The sequence below is a fragment of the Lytechinus variegatus genome, chromosome 7 (assembly GCF_018143015.1).
Source record: "Lytechinus variegatus isolate NC3 chromosome 7, Lvar_3.0, whole genome shotgun sequence".
Classification (NCBI taxonomy): Eukaryota; Metazoa; Echinodermata; class Echinoidea; order Temnopleuroida; family Toxopneustidae; genus Lytechinus; species Lytechinus variegatus.
Window position 1 is genome coordinate 29,706,297 of NC_054746.1, and position 19,270 is coordinate 29,725,566.

The 19,270-nt window shown below is 38.1% G+C and overlaps 2 protein-coding genes across 2 annotated transcripts; both read left to right on the forward strand.

The window, feature by feature from the left end:
- The first annotated feature begins 1,396 nt into the window (after nucleotides 1–1,396).
- LOC121418948 (ankyrin repeat domain-containing protein 39-like) lies at nucleotides 1,397–17,588 on the forward strand. Its single transcript, XM_041613181.1, has 5 exons — nucleotides 1,397–1,486; nucleotides 9,020–9,048; nucleotides 12,688–12,927; nucleotides 13,481–13,687; nucleotides 16,980–17,588. The coding sequence occupies exons 3-5, from the start codon at nucleotides 12,712–12,714 to the stop codon at nucleotides 17,124–17,126; spliced, it is 570 nt and encodes a 189-aa protein (XP_041469115.1). The 5' UTR covers nucleotides 1,397–1,486; nucleotides 9,020–9,048; nucleotides 12,688–12,711; the 3' UTR covers nucleotides 17,127–17,588.
- On the forward strand, nucleotides 2,503–7,788 carry LOC121418097. The gene has a single exon (XM_041611802.1). The coding sequence runs from the start codon at nucleotides 2,503–2,505 to the stop codon at nucleotides 7,786–7,788; it is 5,286 nt and encodes a 1,761-aa protein (XP_041467736.1).
- Nucleotides 17,589–19,270: the final 1,682 nt, after the last annotated feature.

Genomic DNA, 19,270 nt, shown 5'->3' on the forward strand with positions numbered 1-19,270 from the left:
ACCGTTCCGTAGGGATGCATACGCGCTCACACGCTGGCGATCCGTTCCAAGGACCCCCGTTTTCACAAACATTTGTCGTTCCGAAGCCCGTTCCAAGGACCCTCCTTTTTACAATAAGCCCGCTCCAAGGCCCCCGTTTTTTGTCTCGCCCGCGGCACACCCCCACCACTTTTTTGGTCGAGTGCCCCCCCCCCCCGGGCACCGGCCCCACCCATCCCCCTCCCCATAGCTTCTACCCCCAAATGTCTGATTGAATGTCCTGTTTGGGCCTGCTTCTTAGTAGTTATTATCTTAAATTAAAAAAAAAATAATAATACCTTGCACTTCACGTTCACAATTGTTTCTTGGATGAATATCTTGTGCTGAATTTTAAAAAGTACTTAAACTATATACCTTTTTGTTTCGATTGGAATATCGTAAAAACAAATCAGCTTGTTTCAAGATGGCATTTTAGTGCATCGTGTCAGTTAAAGGGATGGTCCGGGTTGAAAGTATATCTCAATGGTGTCAAATTTACTGAACAAAATGCTGAAAATTTCATCAATATCGGATAACAAATAACGATCTATTGAATTTTAAAGTTAAGCAATATTTTGTGAAAACAGTTATATACATGTCATCATGAATATACATTAGGTTGATGATGTCATATCCCCAATTTCCTTTTTGTTATTACACAAAATCATAATTGATTCATTTTTTCATACATGTGTGTCTCCATTAAGATGAAATAAGTTTTGGCAATAAATGACTAATGCACTTTATCAGTTGTCAGTCCAATTGTTTTAGTTCTTGGTAGAAACATTTTGAATAAACCTAATTTCATGTAATAAAATATGACATCAGCCCACGTAATGAATATTCATGAAGCATGCTTATAACTGTGTCACCGGAATTTTGCTCTGTGAATCCAGCCTGGACCATCCCTTTAAAAATTACAGAAGTGCTTAGAACGTCCAATTTTTAGGTCTAAATTGCCCCTAAAAGATCCAGCTTACGCTTCATGCTTGCATCATTTATAGTTACAAAAATGTCTTCTTTATGGTCCTTATTCATTTCATATATATATATATATATCATATATTTTTGTTATGATCTGTTCATATACTCATTTGTTTGGTTTTTTACTGAATTTATTACTTGAACAAATATTCAGTTGAGCAAACTAGAAAAGAAAAGGGACATTTATCAAAAGTAAATAAAGGTATATAAAGGGCACATAATTGGATGTTGAAATTGACAAATTTCATTATCAAAAGAAAAAGAAGTAGCAAAAGGGGTAGATTATGTTTTTGAAAGGGATTATGCGATCGAAACATCATAGGGATCCGCCGCCGGTAACACCAGGCCGTCCGAGATTAAAAGCTTTTGTTACCGGTACCGTACGTACTACCCGATCATGTCTGATCATGTGAAACTGAACCCTCGGACTCGGCGTATGTTGGCCTAGCCCTAGCGGAATTAAAGGCTAAGAAAGAAATATAGGGTAGTGTGGCTGCCCCCAATCTCATTTTGGCAGCTTCCCGCGCCCCTTGTGGATGCGCGTTTTTTACCTTATTGTCTACGCGCTGCGCTAATTAGTTTTAAGTCTCTTTACCAGTGATTCTTCCGATAATTAAAGATAATTCTTTGTTTTTACATTATTTAAATTGTTAATCGAACGAATTGGATCATAATTCTTGTGTATAATAGTAGTTTATATTTTCCAACACTTTCTCGGTCTAACTTGCCAATTCAGTGTAATTATAAAACATATTTTTCTTGATTATATTTTTATGATATCAATGCGCGCAAAGTGCCATGACAACCCAAAATAACTATTTTCTTGATTTTGTCACTTTGCTGTTATTTGACCTATAGAAGGAGACCTTTGTTTACGGCTCCTCTGCAAAATCTGTTTTAACATTACTGCCATGCAAACGTTATTTATGTCCAGCCAACGAGGTGAGTTGGATCGAAAGAAGTTTTATTCATGATATTGTTGATATAAATTATTAATCAATTCTTTGTTTTCACGTAATATTATTCTAACGATTGTGGAATATTATGGATATTTATGTTTCGGAACTTGGTTGATATTGATGTGCTTTTGTTTAAATTACGTAATTGTACTTGAAACTTAGTGACATGACATTTGGTTATGAATGATGAGAACTAGTTGAGAATTATTGTATGAAATGTCATATGATCGTATATGTCTTGTTTGAAATGTCATAGTTGAGGAAATTTCACTAAAAGAGTAATTCAATAAGACTTGATTAATATATGTTTAATTGGAAAAGATATATTATTGCAATGTTATGAAATATGAAATTAATTGTTTAAATTGTTCAATGTTTGTTACAGTTTCACGGCACTGTTTGGAAATAAACTTTCAACATCCGTTTAAACGTTGGATCTTTTGACTTTGTGTAAATAACTTGGTGGCAGTTACAGATAGAACAGCTACGAAGAAAACTAGAAGAGGAACGCCTAGAAGGTGAACTAAAGGCACAGGAGGCAATGATAAGAGTGTATGACGAAGTAGAAGATGATGGTGCGTCAACAGATACGATGAGATCGACAAAACAATTGATTAAATCCCCTAATCAAGATGACAAAAGGGTTAAGTCGCAAAAACATGACGCCTCCATCGATCCTCCTCTCACAAAGAGCAAGGCCTTAAATCCTGATTCACCTGTCTTCCAGCCATCTCATTCTTCAAGCGAGGCCCAACAGAATGAAAGTCTAGCAGAAGTTTTCACTCGAACGATGACACTTAGTCAGTTACCAATTCCTGAGCCTCCAGTATTTATGGGTGATCCTCTCCAATATCCTGACTGGCTATCAGCTTTCACAACTTTAATTGAATGTCGTGGAATTCCCTCTGGTGAAAGGATACACTACCTCAGAAAGTACATTGGAGGATCGGCAAGAGAGGCTGTCAGCGGCTTCTTTTTGCTGAGGTCTGAGAAAGCATATGAACAAGCCAGAGAAATACTTGAGAAGCGTTTCGGCAACCCCTTCACCATTTCAGAAGCCTTTCGATCCAAACTTGACTCATGGCCGAGGATCGGCAATAGGGATTCCAAAGGCCTTCAGAAACTTTCAGATTTCTTGCAACAATGTCTTCAAGCATCATCAGAAATCAAAGACTTGGAAATCTTGAATGACATTCGGGAGATGAGCAGAATTTGCATGAAACTTCCGGATTGGATTGTACACAGATGGAATCGCACGGTAGCGAAAGTCAAGAAAGACAATGGCAGGTATCCATTATTCAGAGAATTTGTCTCATTTCTATCAGAAGAAACTGATATTGCCAATGATCCGTATGTTACATATGACACAGTAAAGGCAGGAAAAGACAAGAATCATAACGATGCTTTCCAGATACAGGAAGAAAGCAAGAATCCTACATCTCGTCAACAAAGGACAACCTTCTCTGTAGCCAGCAAGACAAGCACTACCCAGAAGACATGTGTCCTCTGCAAACGGCAGAATCATGGGTTGAATGAGTGCTGGGACTTCAATCAGAAAACTTTGGAGCAAAGGAGAGATTTAGTGAAGAAAGAAGGTCTTTGCTTCGGATGTCTCTCCAAAGGTCATATGTCAAAGCAGTGTCAAAAGAGGGCTGAGTGCAAGAAGTGCAACAAGCGCCACCCAACAAGTCTACACAATGAGACACTAAATCAGCTGTCTACGGAAAGAAAACATGATCAAAGTGAGGCACAGTCTACTCAGACCAAAGAAGTTACCAAGGAGAAAGAAGCTTCTTGCAACAGAGTCAGGTCAGATGTAGATGTTTCTCTCACATCGATGGTGCTGCCTGTTTACCTATCTAGTTTGGATGACCCTCAGAACGAGATACTAGTATATGCCTTACTAGATACGATGTCGGATACAACATTTATCACAGATAGTATTGGAAATGACCTTCACGTGTCCTCTGAAACTGCGATGTTAAGTTTGACTACAATGACAGATTCCAAGACAATTCCATGTAGGAAATTCAAGAATCTTGTCGTTCGAGGTTTTAAGTCAGCAGTAAAGATACCTCTTCCTGCTGCATACTCCAGGGACTCCATCCCTCTTGATGAAGCTCATATCCCCACAGAAGATACAGCCAACAAGTGGACTCACTTAAACAATATCTCGAACCAGCTCGCACCAAAGCAAGATTGCCCCATAGGTCTGCTCATTGGATACAATTGTGCCCGTGCTCTTGCACCAAAGAATTGCATTCTTGGAAAGAATGATGAGCCATTTGCAGTAGAGACGGAGTTGGGATGGAGCATCGTCGGTGGTTCTCAAAACGACTCCACAGAGAGCTTTGACACGATTGGGCAGACATATCGTACTGTCAATGTGAAGGTAGCAGATCCTAGTCTGACAGACAGTCAGTCTAATGTGAAGTACATTTACAAGACACAGTTAAAGGAAGTAACTGCTGGAGACTTCCTTCAGATGATGGAAAGAGACTTTCATGAATTAGACAGAAAGGAAACGATGTCTCAGGAAGACAAGAAATTTCTAAAGATCATCAATGATGGAATCCATCAAAGGGATGATGGGTATTATGAAATGCCCTTACCTTTCAAGAAGGGTGAACCTGATCTGCCTGACAATCGGAAAGCTGCTATGAGCCGACTTCACGGATTGAAAAATCAGTTCCTGAAGAGACCAAAGTACCATGAACACTACATGACTTTCATGAATGAGATTCTTAAGCGAGGTGATGCTGAGAAGATTCCCACAGATGAAGTGTCTACTTCAAGCAGCTGGTATATACCACATCATGGTGTATATCACCCTAAAAAGCCGAACAAAGTCAGGGTCGTATTCGACTGTAGTGCTCGATACCAAGGAACCTGTCTGAATGATCATCTTCTACAAGGGCCCGACCTGATCAATCCCCTTATCGGAGTTCTGTGTAGATTTCGCCAAGCACCTATAGCCTTCACTTGCGACGTAGAAAAGATGTATCACCAGTTCCGTGTGACGAAGGAACATCAAGACTATCTCCGTTTCCTGTGGTGGGAGGATGGGGATCTCTCTAAGCCCCCAGTGGATTATCGAATGAAGGTCCATCTCTTTGGAGCCACTTCTTCTCCGGGATGTGCAAACTTCGGGCTGAAGCAAATAGCAGAAGACCACAAAGTCCTTGGTGTAGAAGCTGCAGAATTTTTGAAGAGGAATTTCTACGTCGATGATGGCCTAAAATGTGTATCCTCTGAAGAAGATGCCATTGACCTTATCAAGAAGGCAGTGTCTATGTGTGCCAAAGGTAACCTGCGTCTTCATAAGTTTGTCTGCAACAATCAACGAGTGACAAGCAGTATCCCCGAATCGGAACGAACTGTTGTTGCAAAGACTAGTCTGGAACTCGGTCAACAAGGCTCCACATCAATTGAAAGAGCACTTGGGATACAATGGTGCATCAACTCAGATGAATTCTGTTTCAGACTAACCCTCAAGGATCATCCCCTGACAAGACGCGGAATTCTTGCCACCGTTGCTTCCATTTACGACCCACTTGGTTTGATTGCACCTGTGGTTCTTGTTGGAAGACAGATTGTCCAGGAAATGTGTAGACAAAAGATGGACTGGGACCATCCTGTTCCTGAAGATCTCCGTCCACAATGGGAAAAGTGGAGACTTGAGATTCTGAAACTTCCCAAAGTTACGATCCCTCGTTGCTTCGAACCACAAGACTTTGGGACACCTCAGGAAGTGCAGCTCCACCACTTTTCAGACGCCTCCTTATCAGGATATGGTCAGTGCTCCTACGTGCGTCTAAAGGATGAAAATGGCAAGGTCCACTGCTCCTTAGCCATGGCAAAGGCAAGAGTGACTCCTCTAAAGCCAACAACAATCCCAAGGTTAGAACTCCAGGCAGCTACCTGCTCCGTGAGAATTGCTAGTATCCTAAATGATGAACTTGACTACGATTCTCTCACGCACCACTTCTGGACAGACTCAAAAGTTGTTCTTGGCTACATATACAACGAGACTAGGCGCTTCCATATGTATGTTGCCAATCGTGTTGAACGCATACTTCAGACTTCATGCCCAGAACAATGGAATTATGTATCCAGTGCTGAGAATCCTGCTGATCATGCTTCTCGAGGATTGACGACAGAAGAAATGCTATCATCCAACTGGCTTACAGGACCTACCTTTCTTTGGAAGAGTGAGATTCCTACACAAGATGTCGATGTTGAGGTTTCTCCTGACGATGTTGAAGTGAAATCAGCAGCTACTGTTCATGTTACACAGGTGGAGAACTTCACATATTTCGAAGATAGATTGACTCGGTTCTCCAGTCTTCATAATGCAGTGTCAGCAGTTGCAGTGATAGTAAAGTGCTGCTACAGAAAGAAGGACCTGAGCATTGATGAAGTAGAAGCAAGACGAATAGCGGAAAGGAATATTATCCGTGCAATTCAGAAAGAAGCATTTCGTGAAGAAAGGAAGCAAATCAAGTCAGATCCCTCAGTCGGTTCAAAGTCCAACTCATTGAAGCAGCTTGACCCTTTCCTTGATAATGACAATCTTCTACGGGTGGGAGGTCGGTTAAAAAAGGCCGAGATGATGTATGGTGCAAAACATCCTATCATCCTACCAAAGCGAAGCCATCTATCCAACCTCGTTGCCTTGCACTATCATCAAAGAACTGCACATCAAGGAAGAAATCTGACCATCAATGCCATTCGTTCCAGTGGATATTGGATCATTGGTTGCAGGAGTATTGTCTCATCTCTAATCAGCAAGTGTGTAATCTGTATCAAATCCCGAGGCAAGCCAAGAGGACAAAAGATGGCCGATCTACCTCAGGATAGAGTAGACCCTTCTCCTCCTTTCACCTACTGTGGACTTGACTGTTTTGGTCCCTTTACTATCAAGGAAGGAAGAAAGGAGATAAAGCGATATGGGCTCATTCTTACTTGTATGGCTATGAGGGCCGTACATATCGAAATGCTAGACGATCTGTCCACCGACGCATTTCTCAATGGACTAAGATGTTTCATTGCTATCCGGGGAAATGTTCGCCTCATTCGTTGTGATCAAGGATCTAACTTCATTGGAGCCAAGCATGAATTGAAAAAAGGCCTCCGTGAATTAGATGGAGATCGCGTTGCCACTCAATTACTGAAACTTGACTGCGAATTCAAGATGAACCCTCCTTCTTCAAGTCACATGGGAGGAATCTGGGAACGACAAATCAGGAATGTCAGAAATGTTCTCGATGGAATACTAGAACAGTCAGGAACTCAACTAAATACATCCTCTCTTCGAACGTTCCTGTACGAAGCTATGGCTATCATCAATAGCAGGCCATTGACAGTTGAAGATCTGGAATGTGCGGATGGTCCACTCCCCTTGACTCCGAATAATGTCTTGACCATGAAGTCAGGTATTGTGATGCCCCCACCAGGAAAATTTGAGAGAGAAGACCTCTATCTCTCAAAAAGATGGAGACGTGTGCAATACTTAACAGATCTCTTTTGGATTCGTTGGAAGAAAGAGTATCTTCACACCCTCCAAACCAGGAAGACCTGGCCAAAACAACAGCGAAACTTCGAGGTAAATGACATAGTCATGCTACAAGACGATGGTCTTTGTAGAACACACTGGAGTATAGCCAAGGTTGTTCAGACTTTCGTAAGCGATGATGGCTTTGTTCGTCGAGTTAAACTTCTCAAGGCAACTCCGGACTTAGACAAGAATGGAAAACCTCTCCAAAAGAGAACTGTGCTTGAAAGACCTGTCCACAAGCTGATCTCCTTAGTCCCTAACTCCGACTAAGTTTACCCCTTTGACTCTTTCACTGATATCATTTTGTCTTATGGTTGTTATATATATATATATATATATTTACATATAGACAACCCTTTTTATTTGCTTATCTTTGAGTGACTTGTGTAAGAGATTTCTTACCTGATATTTATGGTAATTATATTTTGGCTATTGATTGTACTTAACGTGTTTTATTCACATTCTGGATATTATGTGTGTATATATACATATATATAATATTCAAAACAAAAAACAAAGAAAAAAAATCAAAGAAGATTTTTGGGTGGGAGTGTGGCTGCCCCCAATCTCATTTAATTGGCAGCTTCCCGCGCCCCTTGTGGATGCGCGTTTTTTACCTTATTGTCTACGCGCTGCGCTAATTAGTTTTAAGTCTCTTTACCAGTGATTCTTCCGATAATTAAAGATAATTCTTTGTTTTTACATTATTTAAATTGTTAATCGAACGAATTGGATCATAATTCTTGTGTATAATAGTAGTTTATATTTTCCAACACTTTCTCGGTCTAACTTGCCAATTCAGTGTAATTATAAAACATATTTTTCTTGATTATATTTTTATGATATCAATGCGCGCAAAGTGCCATGACAACCCAAAATAACTATTTTCTTGATTTTGTCACTTTGCTGTTATTTGACCTATAGAAGGAGACCTTTGTTTACGGCTCCTCTGCAAAATCTGTTTTAACATTACTGCCATGCAAACGTTATTTATGTCCAGCCAACGAGGTGAGTTGGATCGAAAGAAGTTTTATTCATGATATTGTTGATATAAATTATTAATCAATTCTTTATTTTCATGTAATATTATTCTAACGATTGTGGAATATTATGGATATTTATGTTTCGGAACTTGGTTGATATTGATGTGCTTTTGTTTAAATTACGTAATTGTACTTGAAACTTAGTGACATGACATTTGGTTATGAATGATGAGAATTAGTTAAGAATTATTGTATGAAATGTTATATGATCGTATATGTCTTGTTTGAAATGTCATAGTTGAGGAAATTTCACTAAAAGAGTAATTCAATAAGACTTGATTAATATATGTTTAATTTGAAAAGATATATTATTGCAATGTTATGAAATATGAAATTAATTGTTTAAATTGTTCAATGTTTGTTACAGTTTCACGGCACTGTTTGGAAATAAACTTTCAACATCCGTTTAAACGTTGGATCTTTTGACTTTGTGTAAATAACTTGGTGGCAGTTACAGGGTAGGCAATGCAGAAACTGATGATACTAGGTAACTATGAAAATAGGTTTATAAATTCAAAATGAAGTTGAATTCAATAAGGTTTTCTTTTTTCCACAGTGCTCAAATGAACTTGCTTCGGCCTTCGCCCGATAAACCGTTTATCTGCATGTTCCGCTGCTCGCGATCGCCAGCGCTCTGCCGCTGGCCGGCCCGGTGGGCTCCCGGCTACGTAACTCGAAGAGGCGGACATGAACCTCAAGAGTCAACGCTCGCTCAACTCTATTCTTTCCTGAACCCTGTTGATGTAAGCAAGGCCCGGGGGGGGGGGGGGCACTCAGTATATAATGCATAGTGGGTATGTGCCTCGGAGGGGACCCCCATTTTCACACTCAAATTTCCATTCCAAGGCATAGCATTTTTGCCTTTTTGAGAAAAAGAACAAAGAAAGCCGCTCCAAGGCATAGCATTTTCTTCTCATCGAGAAAAAAGAAGAGAGAAATCCGCTCCAAAGCTTCGGATATTTTTCGTTACGCCGCTCCGATCGCATTGAATGAGCCGCAATTTTGGTGAAAAGCGGCCGCAGAGCTCCCCCGGCGGAGGCCGCGCTAGCTGCATCATGCACACATGACCGTTCCATAGGGATGCATACGCACTCACGCTGGCGATCCGTTCCAAGGACCCCCGTTTTCACAAACATTTGTCGTTCCGAAGCCCGTTCCGAGGACCCTCCTTTTTACAATAAGCCCGCTCCAAGGCCCCCGTTTTTTGTCTCGCCCGCGGCACACCCCACCACTTTTTGGTCGAGTGCCCCCCCCCCCCCCCCCGGGAAGCAAGGAAAGAGATTGTAGCTTTTGAGAATAGAACAAACATGACAAATGCGGCTTGGCTTTAACTTGCTTGACTTCGTAATCTTACTCTTACTTAGCACATAACGTACTCGCAGTCGCACTGTTAGTGTTACATTATTTTATGATCAGAAAACTTTTTTTCCTGAGGCTGATGCCATAGACTGGAATATTCTCCCTGCCATTTACCTCGAGCGAAGTTTGTGCAGTCTCCACTAGCACTCCACTTCACTACCGCTACACTACGCTCCACCTACCCAAACTTCGAGACCGTGAACTCGATCTGATATTCCGAGTGACAAAGGTGGGGGGAAATTCATGCAACATCACGATCTTTAAAAACAATTAAAATAGGCCCTAAATATTATTTTTATACACAAAGTTTCACTTCTTTTCCATGCTTTTATCAGTCTCAAAATTGGTGATTTAGAACCAACATGAAGTTCCTCACACATAAATAATTCGCCGCCGGTTTCAAAACATCGCATGCACGCTAGGGTCCGAACTCAGACTTTTTGCCCTCTATTTTTTTTCTTCTGAAAATGTAAATTTAATGAATGCCAAGGTCATGATTCAAAGAAATCATTAATTAGCGTGACGTCAGGACATCACATTTTTTGATCTGCAGATAATGCATATTATGTATATTAATATATATAAACATTTTGATGAAATGTCACTTTCCCCATTTGTTTAACACATGGACAAATGTCCCGTACGTCACACTGTAGACGTTTACATTTTGAGCTATTGCATGATAGCAACAATGAGTTATAATATTTCATATATGGCTAATAAAACTTGATAAGACACAAGGTGAAAACATAATCATAATGAGAGATTTCCAGCTTATTCCAATTCATCAGTTTGTCTGGTTCCGTATGTCACAGAGCATATTAATTCAGATATTACATCATTAATCTTATTGGAAAGAGTAAAATGAGAGGAACAATTTATAACAAGTTTCATCAAAATCCGTTGTGAAATAAGCAAGTTATGGACGTTTGAAAAGTCTAGTATTACTTTCTATGGGGATCCTCTAATTGGCAAACATGCTTCAAAATGAGTGATTTTGTGGACAACTCTCCATTTGATTTTTTTTGTACACAATTTTTTCAGATTTTCCCTATTATCTTTGAAATTGCATATTGCCTCATTCTGAGCATAACATTAATGTCATGGGAAATTTTAATTCACACCACATATGTGATAGGGTCAATGAACTTTGGCCAAATTGGGGGTACATGTATGTGTTGAATTACCATCATAACTTTGAAAGTTTATTGGTCTAGTTCATAAAACTTGGACATAAGATTAATCAAGTATCACTGAACATCTTGTAACAGAGAGGACGGTTCGCGGTGAACTCGTGAGGCGCGATAGCGCACTTCATCTATTCCATGAACCGTTGTCTCTGTTACGATGCCCACTGTGGCGTAAATAATTCACTTCAAGAAAATATAAAGATGAAACTTTGGAACCTGAACTTTTAAACGAACACACCGGTAAACAATTTGCTCCCCTTGTAGGTGCACTTATTGCTGGTTTTAAAAAAGCTTTTCTTCAAATGCGTTTTGTGCAAAACTAACTTTCGCATCGAAGTGCGCAGAGAGGACGGTTCGTGGTGCGTACGACAATATGATGGAAAAGTTGGCAAAATTGATGCAGCCCGTTCAGAGAAAAGTTGGCAACAAACAATGTTGCAAAAAATAGATCAATAGATAAAGAAAATTTTGACAAAATTAAGAGGTGTTCTGTCAGAGATGGACCACCTAATTGGCAAAGAGAATGATTAGACAAATTAGAAGAAAATTGAAATCCAACAGATATGAACTAGCATTGCTTGCACTGAACAGAATAGAAAATCAATAAAACTGCATGGTTGCATGAGATTCATTTTGTTTTGTTTTTTTCTCCATGGGTATAGTGATTACCGATATTTACAACTTTTAATAATTAATAACATTCCAATTTTTTGTCTGATATTGTTCAAGCTTTCACCTATCAACTTGTCTGATTTTTCATTTTCCTCTAAAACGTTGCGCGTGGGTTGTCTTAATCCTTGGAAGATGTCCCTTCCTCTCATTGCTCCCTGATGCCATAAATTTTCCATTTCCCACTCTTAACAATGATTATTTCCATTCTCCAACAGGCTCGAATTCAATTTGTTGCTTTCTACTCTTATTTCTTCCTACTCATCTTTTATGTATTTGTGTATCCCAAGTTTTTGTTTACTTTTCGTTTGCCCTTTTATTTATCCCTCTCTTATCGTATTGATATTTTTACGGGACTCTCACTGCATATTCCTTGGAGCCTTTGACCAACAAGCTCTGCTTTTACCTTTGGCTCCCCATATCTTCACCTCACATTTTCTTTCTCTGTCATTATATTACAACCATTTACAAGAATGCATTATAGTACTTTTTTTTTCCAATAATATTAAGTACACTTTTCATATTTTACGATATTTATTTATGATTACCTATAATAATTTGTATTGTATGATATTATTGTTTGTACTGAGTTGTTGACATTATTGAAAATGTGGTATGTTTGATATGAATAAAACCTTGAACCTTGAAAAACAAGCTTTTATCATAATTGATTAATAATTTTCTACGTTAACAATTAAAGTATGGAAAACTATGTAACTTTTATTTACTTTCTTGGTGAACAAAAACTAAAAAGCATAGCCTCGATAATGGCGAATGATAGCTTATATCGAATATATTATGTTTTCATTTTCCCTTTGTGTTTGACTTGTATTTTGTACTCTGCTATCAATGCATCTTTATCATGTATTTCAACAAAGACAAATTTTTATTTTTTTTTAAATCTACAGGAGTATTGTAAGAACTCGTTGGTCATGGCAAAGACACATCATCATAATCCTGGTCATGGTGACTCTGCATGCTGTACACACCCATCCCCTACTCCCTCACTGACTCAAACACTGGATGAAATGGACTGGGACAGGGGAATCTGGTCTGCTGCCCTCTGTGGTGATCTGTCAAGAGTTGAGAAGCTACTGTCGTCTGGATGCAGTGTAAATAGTGTGGATAAATCGGGGTACACAGCTCTGGTAGGTACAAACTCATAAACCTTTCTACACCAAAGGTTGCTGTAATATAACCTGAAAACTTCAGGGTGAGAAGCAAAGAATCATAATAGTTGTAAACCAAGTTGGCAGAGTGGATGCAACAATGTTGTAATGTTGCAGGTTGATAAATTTAAGCAAGAAAATTAAGAATTGCTATTATGGTAATCATATTTCTATAGTCTCACTTGGTTAATATCATGTGAAACTTGTTTTTAGGAAATTTAGTCGATGAAATAGTAAAAATATAAGTCTTCAATCTGAAGTTCTTGTAATTGTAGAAATTATTCTTTCATTGGTCCACTGGTCTTCAGGAAATTACCCCAGTGACTGGCATCCTCAGTCGGGCACTGATGGACCGACAGCTTTGATTCAGCATTAATTTCTTATAAGACTTTCGGATTCACTGAGGTCATTTTTTCTGTTGGTGATATCAGATTATTACTTTTGGAAATAAATAGACACATTGCTGTAATGATGCTTAACTGGTAGCATAGTTCATTTATCATATGTGATATTTTCATTCAATACTTAACAGCATTATGCTTGCCGCAATGGACACAAAGACGTCGTTTCCAATTTACTCCAACATGGAGCTGATCCAAACCTTCAAACCAGGTCAGGTCGAGCAAGTCCTTTACATAGAGCTGCCTATGGTGGTCATGTTGATATTGTATCTCAACTTCTCTGTGCCAAATCTGATGCCACTCTGGTAGACAGCGATTCGAAGACAGCTCTTCATAAGGTATGGCAGGAAATAAATTCCTGGGGTGGTATTCTGAAAACGTTCTTATCTTTGTTCTTATATTGTATCTTATCTCACTGAGATAAGAAAATCATTGCAAATCGGTATTCTGAAAATCTTCTTAACTCGTTCTTATCTCTGTAAGGACTGCCTCCTTCTTATCTTCAACATGCCCATTTTTAGGATATTACCAATCTAAATGCACTTTATATTGGCAGTTTAACCAATAGAAGCGTTCCTTATGTCAAGAGAATATCATGGGCGCTGCGCGTACACTGTTTCTGGCGCATTGTGCGAAATAGGCATTTTTTACACAATGTCTGATTGAAATTTCGAGACAAGTGCACAAAATAAAGAGAGTAAAGACAAAATGTAAATAAAGCAGGTATGAATGAGTAGAATAAAACAGGAAGAAAGATCTAAGTAAGAAGACAGAAAAGGGTCAGACTGAAGCAGAAATTAAAAAAAATGAAAGAAAGAAATAGTAAACAAAAGAAAGCAAGCAAAAAGAAATTAAAATAAATTAGAAAAATTAAAGGAAGAAAATAAAATCATAAAAGAAAGAAAAAGGAGAAAGAAATAGAACGATTATCAATGATAAAGTGAGGCAGAAAAAAATGTAGGAAAAATAAAGAAAGAAAAGAAATTAAAGAAACTTAAAGGAAAGCTAAAAAAGGACGAAATATAAAGATTAAAAAGGATAAAATGAAGGAATAAAGAACAAAAAAAAACCGAAAGAAAGAAAGGAAGGAATACATTTTTTTTTGAAGTGATGGAAGAGAGAACAAAGGAAAATGGAACAAAGAAATAAAGAGAGTGAGAGAAAGAAAGAAAGATAAGAGAGAAAATATGAAAGGAAAATAAAAGCAAAAAAATAAAGACTAAAGAAAGATAAAAGGAAAGAAAGGTAGATTAAAAAAAAATAGAAAAGAACGAAAAGGGAAAATGAACGAATGAAAGAAAGGAAAAAAGACAGACAGATAGAAAGGAAGAAAAAGAGAAGAAAGAAAAAGGAACGAAAAAGGAATAGAAAAAAGAGACGGGCAAAATAAAAGATGAATGAAAGAAAGGGTGGGAGGAATATTACAACCAGCTAGTGGCCACCGTTTTTGAGCCAGAAAGAACGCGGACATCGTGAGATGTGATAACCCTCTTGCTATCTTAAATATCATAAATATCGTGAAAGATAAAAGATAAGAAAGTTTTTTCCGAATACCACTTATCTTAATTTTTTGCTTATCTTTTTAGCGCACGTTTGTATTATATGCGTGAGTGATGAATTTATGCACTCAGCATAGGATGGAAAGCAAGATAGGAAAAAGATAAGAACAAAACATAAGAAAAAGATAAGAACGTTTTCAGAATACCAATTTGAGATCGTGACGTAGATAAGAACAAAATTAAGATAAGAACGTTTTCAGAATACCGCCCCTGGTATGCATAGCAATGTTCTGCATATTTCTTTTTTTACATGGTACTACATATCAAGTCTTTTTTGTGTAGCCAATTTTACATTAAAAAAGTTGAAATGTTCCCGCCGAAATATTCCTCAACAGCATAAACTGCTTATGAAAATGAGAAGTAAAACTATGAGCTATTAAAGGTGATATATCTCATTCATGTTTCAGAAACTCAACTTTAATATAGGAAAATAAACGATTTGATAATTAAAATCTTAAGTGTCTGTAACTTCTGTTGGTTTATGATTATTCTTGACTGTGGTGCTATGTGCTAGTACCAGCTAAGTGGCCTTTGTTATTTTACCTACAAATCATCTATTGATTTTTATGCCCCCGCAGACAAAGTCTGGAGGGGGCATTAAGCGTTGCCCCAGTCCTTTGTCCATCCCCCCACTTGGTTTCTGCGCAATAGCTCGAAAGATATTGAATGGATTAAAAAATATTTTGGTGTGTAGGTAGATGACACCAAAACACAGGCTAAGTTCGAATTCGGAGTCCGCAGGTCAAAGATCAAAGTTCATAGCTCATTAAATATGCGAGTTGGTTTCCGCATGATAACTTATGAAATATTAAACAGTTTTTAAAAAATTTAGGTGTGTAGGTAGATGAAACCAAAGTACAGGCTAAGTTCGAGTTCGGAGTCTGCAGGTCAAAGGTCACAGCTCATTAAATATGCGAGTTGGTTTCCGTGCAGTAACTCGACAAATCTTTAATGGATTTAAAAAATTCTTGGGTGTGTAGGTAGATGACACCAAAATACAAGCTAAGTTCAAATTCGGAGTCTGCAGGTCAAAGGTCAATGCTCATTAAATATGGGAGTTGATTTTCGCATGATAACTTAGAAATATTCAACAGATTTTTAAAAATTTAGGTGTGTATGTAGATGACACTAAAATAAAGGCTAAGTTCGAATTCGGAGTCCGCAGGTCAAAAGTCACAGCACGTTCCATGTTTGAGTTGGTTCAAAGGTCTAAACTTGTTCATTATATATCGTTGCACGCACCACGAACTGTCCTCTCTGCGCATATCGATGCGAAAGTTACTTTTGCAGAAAACACATTCAAAGAAAAGGTTTTTTTTTAAACCAGCAATAAGTGCACCTACAAGGAGAGCAAATTATTTACCAGTGTCTTCGTTTAAAAGTTCAGGTTCCAAAGTTTCATCCCGTATCTTTATATTTTCTTGAAGTTAATTACTTACGCCACAGTGGGCAACGTAACAGAGAGGACGGTTCGTGGAATAGATAAAGTGCGCTTAACTTTCGCATCGAAGTGCGCAGAGAGGACGGTTCGTGGTGCGTGCAACGATATATGCATTCTGGTTTCTACACAATATTAAGTTCAATCATATTGAATAAATTTCTGATCGCCTTGAGCGGGGGCATCTGTGTCCTTAGGACACGTCAAATTTCTAGTTCAAGTAAATTTGTGATGAATGTAAAATTAAGTATGTAACCTGAAAATTTGCATGAATTATTTAGTGATTCAGAAAAAGAAAAAACATTACGTATGAATTTGTGTAATTTGCAGAGTAAAGGAAAGTCCATTGTTTTCTTTAAAAAAAATCTCAATAAAGGGGTTATGGAGATAACGTCATAGCAATATTTATGCCATTTTAATTTTCACACAATTGGCTGAGATGGGGGGGGGGTGGATGGTGTGTTATATGTAGGCAACCTCCCCTGGAATTGTCATGCAGTCAAAATAGCCCAGTGCAGTAAAAGCTTGTTCTTACCTGAAAGAATAACCCATTGCTAATAATTTTTTGACATTTTGTAATTGTTGAGAAAATAATCTATTTGAAATGAGCTTTCCTTTTATCTTTCAATGCAGGCTGCAGAACAAGGCAATATAGAAATCTGCAAGATGCTTCTCAAAGCTCAACCCAGTATGAAGACTGCAGAAGACCACAGAGGACAGACACCCCTAGACTGCATAAAGAAAGACTATGATCCCGGACTAAGACAGCTATTATCATGACAGTCTATTCTTCTTGATGATCTGAAATGCATTGCAGGTTACTCATGTACATAGAAATATAGTTTATTTATATATATCATGTTGGTAATAATTTATAGTTCTAAGAGAAGATTTCCTTTGTATCATTATATTCAGCTGTGTGAGAGATCAGCTTTTCAGCTGATTTCAATTCTTTTTTTTTCAGCGTCTGTGCAAAATTATTTAAACTTACGCAATGCAATGTAGCGTCTGTGCACAATTATTGAAACTTATGCAATACTGGTTATTTTTTTGTCTCGCCCACCAGAGGTGAAGGCGAGACTTAGGGATCAAAATGTCCTCCGTCATCCGTCCGTCACAAATCTGATGACTGATAACTCCAAAACCGTAAGTCGCTCTTCAACCTAACTTGGATGGTAGATGGACTTGGGGGACCTTCATGTTATGCTGCAGTCGGAGGTCTCATAGTAAGGTCAAAGGTCATTATCAGGTCAACATTAAAGTTTACATGCAAGACTCTCTTATGACACCTAACTCCGCAACCGTAAGTCACTTTTCAACCAAACTTGGATGGTAGATGGACTTGGGGGACGTGCATCTTATGCTGCAGTCGGAGGTCACATGGTAAGGTCAAAGGTCATCTTCAGGTCAACATTAAAGTTTACGTGCAAGGCTTCTATGACAATGACAAGTGTTATTCCATCCCAGTCATTTCACAATGAAGTTTCGATACAATTCTGTTGCGTGCCCTCGCAAATGATGATTTTTCTGGTTATTTTCATAATTGGGCGAGACACAAAATCGCTTTTGCCTTGTTTTTCTTATTTGTGACCGCTCGCTCCATCATACATCATACTTCTATGTTGCTGTGTCTGATCATTGAGTGAGATCAGTGTTAAATGTTTGGTTTATATTGTGATTACCAGAGGGTAAAATAATGCAGTAATTAGATTTTATTATTTTTTATTTTATTATTTAGTGAGGGAGTAATGGCTGAGATAGCTTTTGAGGGGCATCTCTTATCTGTAATGGGGTACCACTTGTTGATGGTAATTGATCAATTTATTATTCAAACATTTTGTTCAATGTTTTATCTAATGCTAGGAGTCCAATGGGCGCCCTTTTCGCTCCAATGCAAAGTGGCTACAGAAAAAATATTTGCGTTTGGACACTTATTTTCACCAAAAAGGTGCCTACTGGCGTGCAGTACGTGGCTCAAGCTGCCTCTCAACTTGCGGATTGTGGCTCGTAACGTCACCCAAAATTGAATGAATATTTCAAAAAATTATAATTTTTTTGTCGCGACAAATTCAATTATTTGAGCCGTTACGTGCCACCACTCGCAAGTTGGGAGGCACTTCACGCCACGTAGTACCTTATTGGCAACACTAGGTGGTGCCACAGCCTCTTTGCATTGGCACCAACTGGGCGCGAACTGGCACCGCCTAGTGGACTCCTAGCATGAGCTCCTTTTTTATTGATTTATGGAACATTGATTGCATATTAATATGAATGCTGTTTTTCAATATTTGTATGCATATAATTTTTACTTGCATGTACTGTATTATATGAGAAATTATATATTTGGTAATATAAAGCCAAACAATGGACAACAAAACCATACATTGTTTTGCAGGATTATGATTGTGTGTGAAGCTATTGCAATTGTTATGCATATTTTGAACTTCGGGATTTAGCTTTCACCAAAAACATTTATTTTTGATATGTTCCAGGCTGGAGATATTTATATCTCAACAAATAAAGTGAAATTCACAGATCAAAATGCTGAAAATTTGATCAAAATCAGATCACAAATAAAGTTATTGAATTTTAAACATTTGCATTATTCCGGTGAAACAGTTCTAGGCACATCTTTATGAATATTCATTAGGTGGGCTGATGATGTCATATCCCCATCTGTTTTTTTGTATTTTATTATATGAAATTAGGTTTATTAAAAAATTTTCTACCAAGAACTAAAACAATTGGATTGACCACTGATTAAGTGCATTAGTTATTTATTGCCGCAACTTATTTCATCATAATGGAGACACATCATTTACACATATATGAAAAAATGAAGCATTTATGATTTCATGTAATAACATAAGGAAAAGGAAATTGGGGATGAGACATCAGCCCACCTAATGAATATTCATGATGTG

Coding starts and splice junctions, on each gene's coding strand:
- LOC121418097 (XM_041611802.1), top strand. CDS start 2,503: ATGATAAGAGTGTATGACGAAGTAGAAGATGATGGTGCGTCAACAGAT.
- LOC121418948 (XM_041613181.1), top strand. CDS start 12,712: ATGGCAAAGACACATCATCATAATCCTGGTCATGGTGACTCTGCATGC. Junction 12,928..13,480: donor AATCGGGGTACACAGCTCTG/GTAGGTACAAAC, acceptor AATACTTAACAG/CATTATGCTTGCCGCAATGG. Junction 13,688..16,979: donor CGAAGACAGCTCTTCATAAG/GTATGGCAGGAA, acceptor CTTTCAATGCAG/GCTGCAGAACAAGGCAATAT.